Consider the following 14636-nt stretch of genomic DNA (forward strand, 5'->3'; position numbering starts at 1 on the left):
AAACATATGTAAGGTGTAGCTACACAAGTGCAGGTGACGCCTTTGGAGTCATCCTCACAAGGTTTAGAAATGTCATCCAATGCCAGGAATTTCGTCACATGCCTGACATATTCACCACACGTAAGGTAAAGGTTCACATATGCAGGGACTTCGATAAAATGCTAAGGGCAGCCTCAAATGCCTTCTGATGTGGTTTATTAATCTCTTGTATACTGATCATATTTAAGGCACAGCCTCACATCTCCAGTTGCTGTGACCATATGCCCAGTGCAGTCCCATTTGCCCCTCTGGTGACATTTAATGCCAGATAATGCTGCATTACAAAAATCAATATTTTATATAGGGCTTAATGCCAGTTTGTCATGCTTCTAAGCACTGTAATAATATGCTGCATTCATACACAATTAGATGGTAAGGTACTTACTAACCTCAGAAGCATGAAGGGGTGAATTGCCCCTGCAGTGTTTTAAGTTTGTGAGGTGCAAGCGAAACTCATGTCAGAGGCCATTCCTTAACTAGTTGAGCTATCCACTCTGAGAACATGCATTGGACGGTGCAGCCTGACACATGCAGTTGCTACCATCATATGCTAAGAAGAGCCTGAAATAGTGCACCAGGTGTAACTATTTTGCAAATATACTAGTAAGCATCGATCGCCAGATCTTCACTTTCCACTTCATGCCATGTATTAGGTGTGTTGCGGGCTGTTGGCACCTATTTTCTTTAGCACAAAAAAATGGAGCAGTCAAGAGCGGTGTTGGGCTGGTCTCTAAAACACTGAAAGAAACAACAAAAATCGACCCCTAAATGTTCCTCACTTATGTAAAAGCAGCACAGTTCCAATCGGATAAGGAGGATTCCTGGTGAAGCACAGACAGTAAGTGTGTAAAATATTACTTATACTTCAAATGAGTGCAAGCAAAGCAGTGATGCTTACTTTCTGAGCATTTGGGCACAGGTGAAAGCTGGGCAGGGGGACAGTCTCCTCACACAGTCTCATGCTTCAGAGGCAGTCACTCACTGAATGGTAGCCCTGCCAGTTTCTGTCCCTCGTACACATAGAGGTTACAAACGCAATGCCAGGGGTAACCAACGCTGCTGCATGTATGTACCTCTACATTGATTCTCTGCTGGGTGATTACCTGCCTGAGGTTATTCTCACAACCCAACCGAGTGTCACCCTACTTGGCTTGAGTCCATGAACAGCTCAGATTACCAAAACAGACTGCCGCGTTGTTGTTTTATGAGCCCATGTGTTAGCCCCTCTCTCATGGGGCCGCTCCACGCACACCAAAAGACCACGCAGGAGCCATTGTGCTCTATGACCTCCTCTTTATTCCTCCATACTCTTACTGACCTGCCTCTTCCTTTGCCCCTCCCTTTCCTCCCGCTTCCCGCTCCCTCCCATAGTCCTGGGCTCCCCTCTTAAAGGGGCTCTGTCCCTTTTCCCACTTACAACACCTCCCCCTTGCTTAACATGAGACTTCCGGGGTCACATTTGCTCGATGAGACGTTGGGGTCTCTTTGTGGCTCGGTGGGGCCTGCCTGGTTGCTCCTGGGTCTCTTCCACGCTCTCTCGTTGCGGTGCTTCATAAGTCTTTGCTCTCTCCTTTTCTTTCCTCTCGATCGCTTCTCCTTTTATTGGTTCCTGCTCTTCAAATTATAGCTCGTGGAGGAGGGAGTCCTTTGGCGTCATTTTGCCGTAGTTCTCTGTCATAGTTGTCACCTGCTCTCTGTCCCTTGTCGCTAGGATGGGGTCTGCGCGGTTTGTCTGTCCTCTGGTTTTGTTTTCTTCTCCCGCATCTTGCTCCGGCACGTGGTCCTTCTTGTGGGTTGCTCCGAATGACCTATAGTGAATGCTGATGAGTGCCTGCTGTAGTGCTGTCCGGTGGCTGAGACGGCTGTGCCCTATGGCGGGACTCGGTATCATGCGGATGGCGTTAGACACTCTGTGGCCTCCTTGGGTTGGGTCGCGTCTTGACGGACCTTTTGGCTGCAGTGTCTGTGCGGTCCTCCATTGGCCGGCATGGTCCTGGAGTTTGTCTAGGGGTTGTTCTTCCGCCCGTGTCTGGTACAGTTGCCTTGTACCAACGTTTCCTGTGGCTTCCGCATTCCCTCCCCCGTATGATATCTTGAAGGGTTCTGGGTGGTTGTGAGACTCATAGTTCTCTCGCAGGACGGGTGAGGTTCATGTGTCAAGTGCTGGTCCGTCCTCTTTTGGGTGGGTCAACCCAGGGTGGAGGGGGTGTGCATGCCCGTGATGTCTAGAAGGGCTGGTGTTCACGGTCTCTGTGTTTTTTCCGGTCTCTGACAGTGCCATCGGTAAGTTCGGGTATCTTTCCTGGGCAGGTGGTATCGGTCGATATGCAGCACTTGTGGGTGCTTGTGTTCTGCATTTTGCTTGAAGGTGACCTTCCTGGCCACAGCGCCAGCATGTTCGTCCCAAGGCTGAATATGGTTGTCCGTGTGTGTGTTTCCAGCCCCGCCTGTGGAATTGCTCTTTGCTTGGGTTTTGTTGCCGGTGTCTTCTGAGTTTATGCTGTCTCCAGGGTTGAGTGGCCTTGGACTGTTGCGGTTGCCTTTCCGTGAGGGCCGCGATGGCGTTGCGTTGAACTTGCCTCTCAATGGTGGTTGCCTGTGCGTCAACTCTCTCGTAGGTTTTTGCCAGATTTCGTATTTTCGCTAGGGGTAGGGGCTTTATGAGAAGGTGTTTTCTGAATGTTGACGAGGTGCACCCTTCTATGATCCTTAATCTTATGGCTTCTTCGTCATTGAAGTTGGTGAAGTCGCAGTCTCCTCTCTTTTGCTGGAGACGTATGACGAACTCCCCAATCGATTCGTGTGGACGCTGCCTGTGTTGGTTGAATGCAAGGCGTTCGTAGTCTTTGTTGGATCCTGTTATGAGTTTGTCGTTTAGTGCACCTAGGAGACGTGGGTACGTGGTTTTGTCTGTAGCTGGGATTGTCTTGATGATGTCCTTTACCTCTTTTCCTACCAGGTTCCTAAATATGCTAATTTTGTTTGGCGGGTCTTTGTTCCCAATTGCACCTAAAAAGTCCTCAAATTCTTCCATCCACTCTTCCCATCGTTGGCCCTAGTCGTGACATGGGTTTAATGTGAAAGGGGCGGGTCTCCTCATTAGGCTTGCGTGAGAGGAGGGTGCTCCTGGTACTGGTAGTTGGGCATTGGTGTTCGCTGCATCCGGGGCCGACATGATGGTGTCGCTTGGTCTGCTTTCGTTAGTCCGGTGGCACGTGGGCGTTGGTCAGTTAACTCTTGGTGTTATGTCTTCCTGATTGGGTCTCACGTGGGAGGCACAGGCTTTCTTTCTTTTGTTGTGGTTTGGCTGGTTTAGCTGTATGGTCTCATTAAATGTTGTGTGTGGGGGGGGCACAGGGTTTCTTTCTCCCTCGTAGCGTCGCAAACTCCTTTATTTTTGAATGTCATTTGGGGGGACACAGGGTTTCCCTCCTTCTTTGGCTTTGGGAGTCCCTTTTATTGTTTTGGCTTGTCTCTGTTGTCTGTATGGGTGTCACTCATGGGAGACACAGGGTTCCTCTCTCTGCTGTGGCGGTCTCTGTCGCACAATTGCTTTAATGTCACACGGGGAGACACAGGGATTCCTTTCTGCCGTAGCGTTCTTAGCTTATTATCCCCTTGGGTGTCACGTGGGGAAACACAGGGATTCCTTTTCTGTATGGTAGTTCTCCATATTATTTTATGTGTCACGTGTGGGAGACGCGAGGTTCCTTTTCCCCCTTTTTTTTCGACCCCCGACAGAACACCTTACTTGTTGGGGTTACAGTTGCCGCGGTCCTTTTATTCTCCTCCTCTTGTTGCCGCCGATGGATGAAGCGGGCAAACGGCTGGGCCTGCTGCGCTATCACGGTTGCTGCAGGCGTGGTCTTCTCCTCGCTGTTCGGCGGCTCCGTAGTCTTGGTGGCGGCTCCTCTTCCTGCTCGGGTCCCCTTGTGCGTTGGCCTCCCCCTGCCGTGGGATTTGTTCCGACGGCTCTGCTGGGCTACCCTTGGCGGCTCCTCCTTCAGCTGGTCTTCGGTCGGCGGTCCTCTCTGCTGTCGGGTGGGCTCCCGCGACGTCTTCCCTCTGCTGGGCTGCGTCCTGCGGTCCTCTCTGCTGTCGGGTTGGGCTCCCGCGACGTCTTCCCTCTGCTGGGCTGCGTCCGGCGGTCCTCTCTGCTGTCGGGGTGGGCTCCCGCGATGTCTTCCCTCTGCTGGGCTGCGTCCTGCGGTCCACTCTGCTGTCGGGGTGGGCTCCCGCGACGTCTTCCTTCTGCTGGGCTCACAGACCCTCCTCCGGAGCTTCATCTGCTGCGGGTGCACGGGTCCACCATCCCCTCCGCTGCTGGGCACACGGGCCCCTGTTCATGGCGGGCACACGGACCCCAGGTGCTGCTGGGCACACCGGCCTCCACCTCCTCAGCTGCTGGGCGCGCAGGCCCTACCACCCTTTGGGCGCACAGACCCAGCCGCTCACGCGGGCTTGCAGGTCCGATGGTGCTGGGCACGCAGGCCCACTGCGGGCACTCAGGCCCCCTTATAATTGCAGGGCGCTCTGGCCCACCTCTGTTCCTGGGCGCACAGGCCCACTGCAGGACACACGGGTCCACCACGAGGGCACACAGGCCCGTTACTCTGGGCGCGCAGGCCCGCTGCAGGGCTCACGGGCCCACCTCCTACTGCCGGGCAAACAGGCCCCGTTGCCACTGGGCACACGGGCCGCCATTACTGCTGGGCGCACAGGCCCCCGTCGCTGCTGGGCAAACGGGCCCCCGTCGCTGATGGGCACACAGGCCCCCGTCGCTGCTGGGCACACGGGCCCTCCATTGTTGCTGGGCGCGCGGGCCCTTCACTGCTGGGCACACGGCCCCCGTCGCTGCCGGGCACACGGGCCCCCGTTACTGCTGGGCACTCGGGCCCTTCACCATTTCCTCCACGGCGCGGGACGTTTCCCTTCATCGCCAGTTGTTAGCCCCTCTCTCATGGGGCCGCTCCACGCACACCAAAAGACCACGCAGGAGCCATTGTGCTCTATGACCTCCTCTTTATTCCTCCATACTCTTACTGACCTGCCTCTTCCTTTGCCCCTCCCTTTCCTCCCGCTTCCCGCTCCCTCCCATAGTCCTGGGCTCCCCTCTTAAAGGGGCTCTGTCCCTTTTCCCACTTACAACACCATGATCGGCCCAGACGTCGCTGCCTCAGGATGTGAGACCACAACAGGCTCCCGTTGTTTTTTGAGCCCATGAACGGCTCAGACATCCCTGCCTCCGGATGTGACACCACAACAGACTGCCGTTGTTTTTTTATGAGCCCATGAACGGCTCAGACGTCGCTTTCTCATGATGTGAGAGCACAACAGACTGCCGTTGTTGTTTTATGAGCCCATGACATGTGACACCACCACAGACTGCGGTTGTTTTTTATGAGCCCATGAACTGCTCAGACGTCGCTTTCTCGCGATGTGAGAGCACAACAGACTGCCGTTTTTGTTTTATGAGCCCATGAACGGCTCAGAGGTCGCCGCCTCAGGATGTGAGACCACAACAGGCTCCGGTTGTTGTTTTCTCAGGCTCCATCCAGGCTCTGGGCTATGGCCTCAGCATGCTCTTGGCAACTTGTACTCCATGCCCTCTGACCTCTGTCATGATTTATGGCTGGTCTTTTCCGGGGAGCTTTACTCCAGCTTTTCCAACCTCACTGACTCTGGATCCTTGAACCCAAGGTCAGGGTCCGATAGTTCCTTGGTCACTTCCTGTGTGTATCTCCGAGTCCCAGGGGTTTGGGATACCTGTTCTCTAGTCTGCACACACTCTTCATTCACAGGGGGTGGAGGGCAGGAGGGCTAGGGGGTTGGGGAAAGGGAGAGGCTCCTTGGGCTTCTTATTATACAACGTCTAGAGGTCACATAATGAAGCCGGTAGCTTCCCTTGCCCCCTGGGCCTCCCGGTCTCCCTTAAATGCCCCCCACAGTGTGACTTTATCACAGTAACTGTTACAGTGCATAAAACAAACTCACAATATTTCTGATGTGGACATTCTTGCAAACTGAACGCCTTAAAGTGCGACTGTATCTTGGCCGCCCAGCTTCTCTCCTAATTACATGGCCTTGAATGCTCGACCACTGTTACCACAAGGAGAGCCCATGGGTGCCCCTGCCCTGCATAGACCACTTGCCCATTTGGACTCAGCACTATGGGTCAATGGGAGCTCCTACAATGGTGGCAATAGCAATATCACATGGAATTGTGTCGAGAGGTTTATATTATTGTTAATTTTGCATTGGCTAATGCACATAACGAGTGGTGACATGTTGCTGTATTTTCAGTTCCCAAGGAAGACCAATCCGGGACAAATGCCGTAGATGACAAAAAAGGAATCGTGCCAGTGGTGCCACCCGCTGCCAATTTACCAGCACCATCCCCTGTGATAAGAGTGCCATCAGTGCGTCCGCAGGTGGAAAATCTACCCAAAAATATACCCATTAATTCAGGTATGGTTATCATTGTGTACTGTTTCCTCTGTTAAAATATTTGAATGAGAGCCCCATTAGAGCGTACACTGGTGCCAATTCTACCCAGAAATATCTCAGTGGCTCAGGTAAGTTTATTATATTTTATTCTGTCTCTTCAAATTAAATATTTGATTAAATGTAACATCTGTCGGTATCAACAGCATGCCCTGTGAAGAATGCACTGAGCTTTTCGAATCCATAGAACACAGGCCTGCAACCTGCAGCTATAGATACATTATGGACTACGACTTCCATGATCCCTCACCATTGATTATAATGGGTAGGGATAAAGGGAGATGAAGTCGAAAACATTCAGAGGTCAATGGTATCAGACTCATGCCATAGAGCACATCCCAGTGAACATGCCTCCTTGGCATTTACATACATTCATTACAGGGACAGGAGCAGAGCTTCATGTGGGCTCGATCTTTGAAAGGGTTTGCAGTGTCTGGTCCCATCACATTCCTTGGATCCCTCAGGGACCAAAGAGACATCTCTAAATCAACTGATCCCCTCTTTAACCAGGAAGGCAAGTTTAGGTCAGCTGGTCCCTTGTGTGGCCGGTTAAGCATCTTCAAGTGAGCTGATCACTGCACCTCTGTTGAGGATTGCCAGTGGTTCAGTACTCTACTGATGGCTTTGCATGTGTACCTGGGGACATTGGTGTTGACATCCACAGGCAAGATAGGCCTGGTCCCCAGTATTCTGCAGACCTTCACCCCTATGAAGGGCTACACAGGGTTTAGACTTTACCTTTCTGCTGCTGAATGCACAGTAGAACAGGGCCCTAGAAATTGCATTCTGCAGACATGGCATGCAGTTAACCAGTACACTGAGGTTCCTCGGATCTATGGTGAATTGCAAAGGGTTCAGTACTATTCCAATGCTGTTGGATGGCCACATAGGGTGTGAGAAACCTGAACATGTTGCCATAGCTAGTCCCCGGGGATCTTTCAACCAGGTGGCCAGGACATGGCCATCACTATTGGATACAGTTCCGGGGGATGCACCAGTGAGGGAGGATAACCTGGATGGGGGGGGGGGTCCTCCGGGAGTGGGAGTTGGACACGGATGGGTGAGACGCAGTATCCCCCTTCCTTTAACACCTACAAGCAGGAGAGAGCAGAGCTCCTGTGCCCATGGTACCGGCCTTGACCCCAGGTAAGACAAAAGCCAAGCTGTTCAGCACAGGCGGTGAGTCAAAGGGAGACACAATAAGAACTGGGCTGTGTTGAGTGAAAAGTGCAAAGTGGCAAGTTTGAAACAAGTGTATTGAACTGTGTAATGAACTATAACATGTGATAAGGGGAGACCAGCTGCAGGGGGAAAAGCGGCACCACGTGGTTGCTCATTCAGAGACTCTGATCGATCCCCATCTGAACAGAACTTCAGATACCAGAAGGCCGTGGGAAGGCCACCAAAGTAATCAAAGTGGTCATACGTGAGGGTGAAGCAAAATCCCTGTACAATTGAAAGACTTTGATCTACAATCTAAGTGAAAGAAAGGGAAGTGAATCCCAAAGTGAAAGGAAACAAGGGCAGCGAATCCCAGGGGAGGGCTCAGTCTAAAGTCCTAAGAAACAGTGTATTTCGAACTGTTTAAAAAGACCTTAACATTTACGGAATACGATACGTGAAGGGTCAACCCAGAGTAGGGGGACCCAGGGTGACGCCATCACCCTATCTGTACTGTGGATTACAATTGAGAAGGATCAGTCCAGAAGAGGAGGACCTAAAAGGGTGAACAAGTATCACCATAACGAACATTCATTTTGATTAAAAGAACTTTTGTTTTTTTTATTTGAACAGTTCAGGCTTGAAGGCAAGAGTTTTTCAGAGGAAATGGAACTTGGGCATCGATGGTCCTGAGAACTGCCGTCTCGTGCTCTAGAAGCCAGAGACAGTGCTGTGCTCCAAGCTCCCATCCTACCCCGTGCTAAAACGTGAGGAAGGGAGACCCAATTCACCAGATCACATCTGGGCTAATTTTTTTTAGAACACTTCTTTCTTTTCTTAAGAACTATCCCACACCCCCTCTTGTAGTAGCAGTAAGGTTTGGCAATATGTTTCTTAGTATAGGCCCTTTTATTTTGACACAACGGCACTAGGGCTGCCTTATTTTTCATTTGATGGTGGCGCTTGCTCCCTTCTTAGATTTAGGTTTAGATTAGGCATTTTTCCAACCTGCATACAGCATTTAATTGTCCAATAAACACCTTTGAACTGTGATCACTAGTGTCTCTCTTACTTGTTGTCACCCTGAGTTCTTCACATGGGTCATAGAAGACAAGGTCTGAAGCCCCAATCAGCAATGCCTTCCGCACGCTGAGGACCTTCTGTCCTATGACTTTATAGCAGATCTCGTCGTCAAGCATCGAAAGGATGCCAAACGTAGCGAGTTGGATTTGGAAAGACTGTTTGAGGCACGACTGTTTGCGGCTGCACCCATACACACTCCATTTAGACATGAGTGGCTATTAGGTCTTGGCCAACCTCGCATAACTTTAATGGCTGAAATGCACACATGCATAATAGCACCTCCCAAATGTTTGGACTCCGGTCCCTCCAAGGGCGTTCAACCAAAAGCGTGTTGGGACCATAATTGTGGGGAAAGGCGCTATAACAAATGACAAAATGAATGAATGAATGAATGAATGTGCATAATTGAGATAATGGTTTTAGGGTCAGGAACAACGGGTGGCAGAGGATGGTCACAGCACCACTTGTTAGTAAGGTTCAAACATCCCCTATGCCAGAGATGTGCAACAACTGGGACCTGCTGAACAGTAACCTGCACACAGGCTGTTTTATATTTCTTGATACTTGGGCTGCTGGAAAGCCCCGTCGTCTCCTGAGAGCTTTCCCTGGTTCTGGTGAAGAGACTTTACTTGGTGCAGAAGCTAGTAGCTCCAGTGTGGAGGAGTGTTAGCCTCTTCAAGCTCCTATGCACATTAACCCCTTAAGTGCTAAGGGCGAGTATGTTCATCTTAACTTCACATAAGTAATCACTGTAGGCTCGGCCCACTACTGCAGTTGTTTTTAAGGGGTTGTCTTCAGGGCATAACATTGGGCGTGCGAGCTGTGTCTGCTCATGTGGGGTCTATAGAAAGCACGTAGAGTGGTGACCCCACAGCGCCTATGTCTAACGTAACAAGCAGACAGCCTTCATTGTCTAATTTGACTTCACATGATGATCAAAATGGCGTCTGAGATCGCTGCAGAACCTTGTAAATGATGTTCTCCTGCCGGACCTGGCCATTACTAGATGATGTTCTCCTGCCGGACCTGGCCATTACTAGAGTCAGTGATCCTTCTGCCCTCCAATCATATGCCAAATACTTCCTGTATTCAAGAAGACTTGACCATTGAAACGAAGGCTCTGACATCCCCCCTCTTCAGTGGCTACTCAGGGCCACTGCGGGCAATTGCGCACCTGATGCTAGCATTTAGTGCTGGTCCGCTACGCCCCAGGCCCTTCAATCCATTTGCACCCTACTGTACGGCATATTACCATTAGAAACACTGCTTTCTCATCATTTAAGTACATGATTTATTTAGATTTTTCTTGATAACCTCAGTGACTCCCTTTGTGAATATTTTTGCGCAATGTTTAAAAAATCCAAACGACTGATGATGCTGTGTGTCCACCTTGCCACTTCAATGCCAGTGTTTGCCAATAGCTTCTCTCTTTCCATTGACGTGGTCTCTTTGCCCATCCCCTTTTTGCCACAGACCAGGAGTCAGCCTGCTACCTACTACCTAGGCCTAGACAGGGTGGTTTTGCTTAAAATCCTATTACCTCCAAAAAGCTATTCTCTTTTAATCTGCCTCCCTTCAGACCATTCCACAGCAGCATGCTGCAACTTCATGCAGAGATCCTAAGGTACTAGGCAAATCTAGCACCTTAGCAGGAAGGCGCAAGCGGTAGTACTCTCTGAACTCAGAGCAGGACATCAGGCGCATTATCAGCATAATGGTATTTTAAATCATACCACATTCTCTCACGCCTCGTTCAAAGATCCAGCAGGTCCTTGGGCTGAATTACGTAGCAAGAAGTTGGACTGTGGTTGTATAACCTGGTAAGATATCCCTTTCTGCAGGGATCCGTTCAAAGAGGTGTAAATGCTGCCCGCATGGCCTGGCAGCAGGGTGACGATATCAGTGTTCAGGAAGTAGGGTTACCACATGATCCTGTGTCACCAGGGCTTCTTCTCGTCTGGGGCTTTGCTTTATCTTTCCTTTCACTTTAATCCATTGTATTCAAGTAAAGTGATGCAAGATTACAACTCCCAGAATGCAATTGATGGGGAAATGAAAGTCCAGGACCGCACCATGCTGCCCCAAGTGACATGAAGTTATCTAGTAACCTTAAGTAGAATTGTTGTGATTGAAGTTTGACATAAATTCCATTAGTTCCCTGGGGGCGTGGGGGTGGAATGGGTGCTGGCCAATCAGGATGGATGCTCTGTACTTGGGCTGTATTCTAAGGTACAAGCTCACGTTCCGAGCACCATGGTTAGCTAGCGCTCCCTTCCTTTCCCCACTCCCCCTCACCTTTGCACCCGTGTCATTTCCTACACGGGTGCCAACGTTGTCTTTTTTTAAAATCTAAAACAAGCAAAACTCACCTTTACAGTGCAGCCTGGTGCTACGCATTGCTGGTGTCCTTGAAGTCCCTTTTCAATGTTGCTGATTTCACCGCCATCTACAATGAAAACGGACTTCCAGCACACCAACACTGCACGGTGCCGGGGCACGCTGTAAAGGTAAGTTTCCTTTTTTTTATTAAAAAAAAAAAAATACACCATTCGCACCCGTGTAGGGAACTACATGGGTGCTAATGGTGATTTAGCGTGCTCACCCTTACGGTAACATGCGCTCAGGCCCTTAACTTGGGCAGCAGGCCGTTACCTACAGGGTCGGCCCGCCACCTCGGGGCATATGGCCTCAAAAAAACATGTTGCATTGTATGTCATGACATGTTAAGGCTGACCTGTCGCTATTATTTCAGTTCCCAAAGTTGAAGAATCAGAAGCAGAAGATGAGAAAAGAGTAGCCCTGCCAGTGGCGCCAGCTGCCGCCAAGCTACCACAACCACGGTCCTCTGCTCTGAGTGCCCCACTTGACCGTCGGCCTGCAGAAAATCCACCAAAGAATGTATCAGTTAACTCAGGTATGGTTATCACATTTTTGCCCTGTTATTCCTGTAAAAATATGTGATCTAAGGCAACATCAGCCAATAGGACAAGCATTGCCTGTGGAGAATGTGATGAATTATTATATCGTAATAGCTCATTATCCAATGAATACTTGAACAATCCTCTTAATAAAAACTGGACATTTATATTTAGACCCATCAGAGAGCCACACACTAAGATCCAGGTGCACTCTGTCTTTCAAAACGCTTTCAACGTCTGGTGCCATCAGCCTAAAACGTGAGGAAATGTTGCCTGCAGGCATGGTATGAAGTGTCCGCACTGCAGCTATGACCTTTAACTCTATGACCCCTATACGCCAGGCCCCGGTGTTAACCCCTCGACCCATCTGTGAAGTTTCCTGAGGTAGCCTGCTACATGGGGCGAAGCTGACTCTGGCTCAGCATTTAGACAGCTCAGGTCATGGTTTTAGGGTCATCGGGAAGCTGGTGGAGCTCCTACATGATAGTGATATGTTCAAGCAACCCCTAAACTAAGCCTTTGATGTGCAATACGGAATAACCTCGACATCGGGTGCCTGATGTAAGGGCAGATCTGTGTTACCTGAAATCTGGACAACAGGAAGGCCTCCTCACCTTCAGAGCTCCCCTTTGTGCTGGTAAAGAGACAACAGATGGTGGAGAACATAATATTTCAAACTCATATATAAATTAAGGGTTTATCCTCATGGCAGAACATGGAAAGGGCGATCCACATGCCTCCCATTAGCCAATAGGAGAGTCTATAAAACCTCCTTTGGATAACATCACACACAAACACAGCCTTCATCCCCTGTCATCTGAAATGGTTTCATGTGAATTAGAGATGGAGTTTCTCGAGATGGGTTATCCAACTCCAGACTGTGAGGGCTGGATCCATATCTGGTTTTCAGGATACCCCTCATTAATATTTATGAGATATATGTTCGGTGATGAGCTCAGTCTGCACCAGAACTCTTGGTTAGCAAGCTATTGTGTGAGGAGCTGCAGCAAAGTTTTTCAAAGACACTGCACCTTTAATTCCTTGGACCTCCCTATAAAATCTACGTCAAGGCGCGGAGTGCGGTGCGGAGTTCGGTGACGAGTTCAGTCTGCACCAGTCCACGCCAGCCCGCCCAGACCGCACAAGCGAACGCTTGTTTGTAAGCATCCAGATGACTTGGGTTTCAGCGGGAGCTGCAACCCTGCAAGGACCGCAGACGTGGAAAAAATCGCTGCTGTTTCGACGGAAACCCGTGAACATGGCCGTAGTGCCGCAGGAGGTAAGAAAATCCAAAGCTTATACTATTGGCGGGTTAAATGCTGAAATGTGCCCTGAAACACACATGGGCAGTGACACAGTGCCGTCTTTAGTAAAATGAACATCAAGACTAGTAGACGCCTCTCTGTTAAACATGCAAATGTTCCAAAAAAATAAGCAGGCACTGATCATGGCTGAGAGTAAGTCTAGTCTGCTACAACACGATCACAATGAGGTGGAGCTTTTAGCATTTCCTTCGCCTTCAATATATATTGATGCAATTGACTTTGTGCAGGATTCACCTTTTGAAATGACTGACTCAGACCTCATGGCGATAAAGTTGCACAGTGATGACATGCCAGACAAAAACCAAGGAGAAGAGCCAGAGTTAACAAGTGATTTAAGCCATGACTTAAACCATGACTTAAGCCACGATAGGACTGGAGCTGATCGGGAGGTGACCGATAAATCTCAGTGCCAGCAACCGGAACAAATTCACCCTGATACCCTGCCCCTGCCTTCATGTAGCATGAAGATGCCGTTGTCACAAGGGCCTAATAGCTCAACAGAGCCATTGAAACCAGCCCAAACACTGGTTCGGGCAGATGAGGCCCCAAATAAGATAAAAGACAGGGTTGAAAAAATGGGTGGTATAGTCAATGACTGCGACAAACAGGAAGTAGAAGTACAACTGCAAAGTAGTAATGCAAAACAGTTAACTGAAACACCACGACGATGCTACCCCATGGAAGCAGAAGCAGTTGAATTGACAGCCAGGCAAGTCCGCTTTACTGAAAGATTAAAGGCAGACTTCCTAGTAATACAGGCTCGTTTAAATGAAAGTTATACTAGCAAACACCTCAACAAAGATGGGCTGATGCAAAAGGGCATATCTCATAAAAATAGAAAACTACCTCTAAACAAAACCCCCACTAAGAAAATTGTATTACCAGCGCTCTTAGATGAAGGGAGTACAAACAAGTCAGTAAAAAAGGAGTGGGAAAAGAGGAAAAGTGATACACAACCAGGAAAACATGGGCTTCCGTAAGAAGATTTCTCCAGTTGCAGCATTGGTGAATCTACATTAGGAAGTATAGAACAGGAGCAAAATGTTAAAAATGACCTATCAACAGCAGCGGGTATTCAAATACACAATAATGTGTTGGCTGCAACGTCGATTGCCCTCCTACCTTTCATGAAGCTATATGAATCTTTAAACGACGCAGTACGAGACCAAATGTCAATGTTAGCAACAATGCAAAATAAGCTCCTGTCCTTAGATGTCTTTGCTCAAAATATAGCATCAAGGATGGACCATGAAGCTCAAACCTCCTCAAGATGGCAATCACGCCTTTCTGATGTCGCCCGATAAGCGAAGGGAGATAATGATGCCATGATTGAGGCAATTATAGAATGCACAAAATGGATGCGCCATAATGTTTCAACAAGGAAGCGCTCTGAAGAGGATGAGCTAACAGCAAATCGAAATGTGGAAAAAAACCTAAAGGCAAAAGGCAAAGAGAACGCAGATGACTTAACAGGAAAGAAAAGCCTATGTACGTCAAGCATATCAAAGGGCGTTATGGATAAAGATGTGGCACCAACTCGATTAAGCAAAGAGTTAAAAAAAGATATCACAGAAGGAAAAAGATTTGGTTGTTTTAACACCTAGAC

General features: G+C 49.2%; 1 protein-coding gene across 1 annotated transcript in view; it reads left to right on the forward strand.

The window, feature by feature from the left end:
• Nucleotides 1–14636, forward strand: part of LOC138513860 (Golgi membrane protein 1-like) — a 191322-nt gene that overhangs the window by 145890 nt on the left and 30796 nt on the right. The window contains exons 7-8 of the mRNA XM_069628975.1: nt 6343–6507; nt 11540–11701. Coding sequence (XP_069485076.1) covers nt 6343–6507; nt 11540–11701 — 327 coding nt within the window. The remainder of the gene's footprint in view (nt 1–6342; nt 6508–11539; nt 11702–14636) is intronic.

The sequence above is a fragment of the Ambystoma mexicanum genome, chromosome 12 (assembly GCF_040938575.1).
Source record: "Ambystoma mexicanum isolate Mex_15411 chromosome 12, UKY_AmexF1_1, whole genome shotgun sequence".
NCBI classification, from domain to species: Eukaryota; Metazoa; Chordata; class Amphibia; order Caudata; family Ambystomatidae; genus Ambystoma; species Ambystoma mexicanum.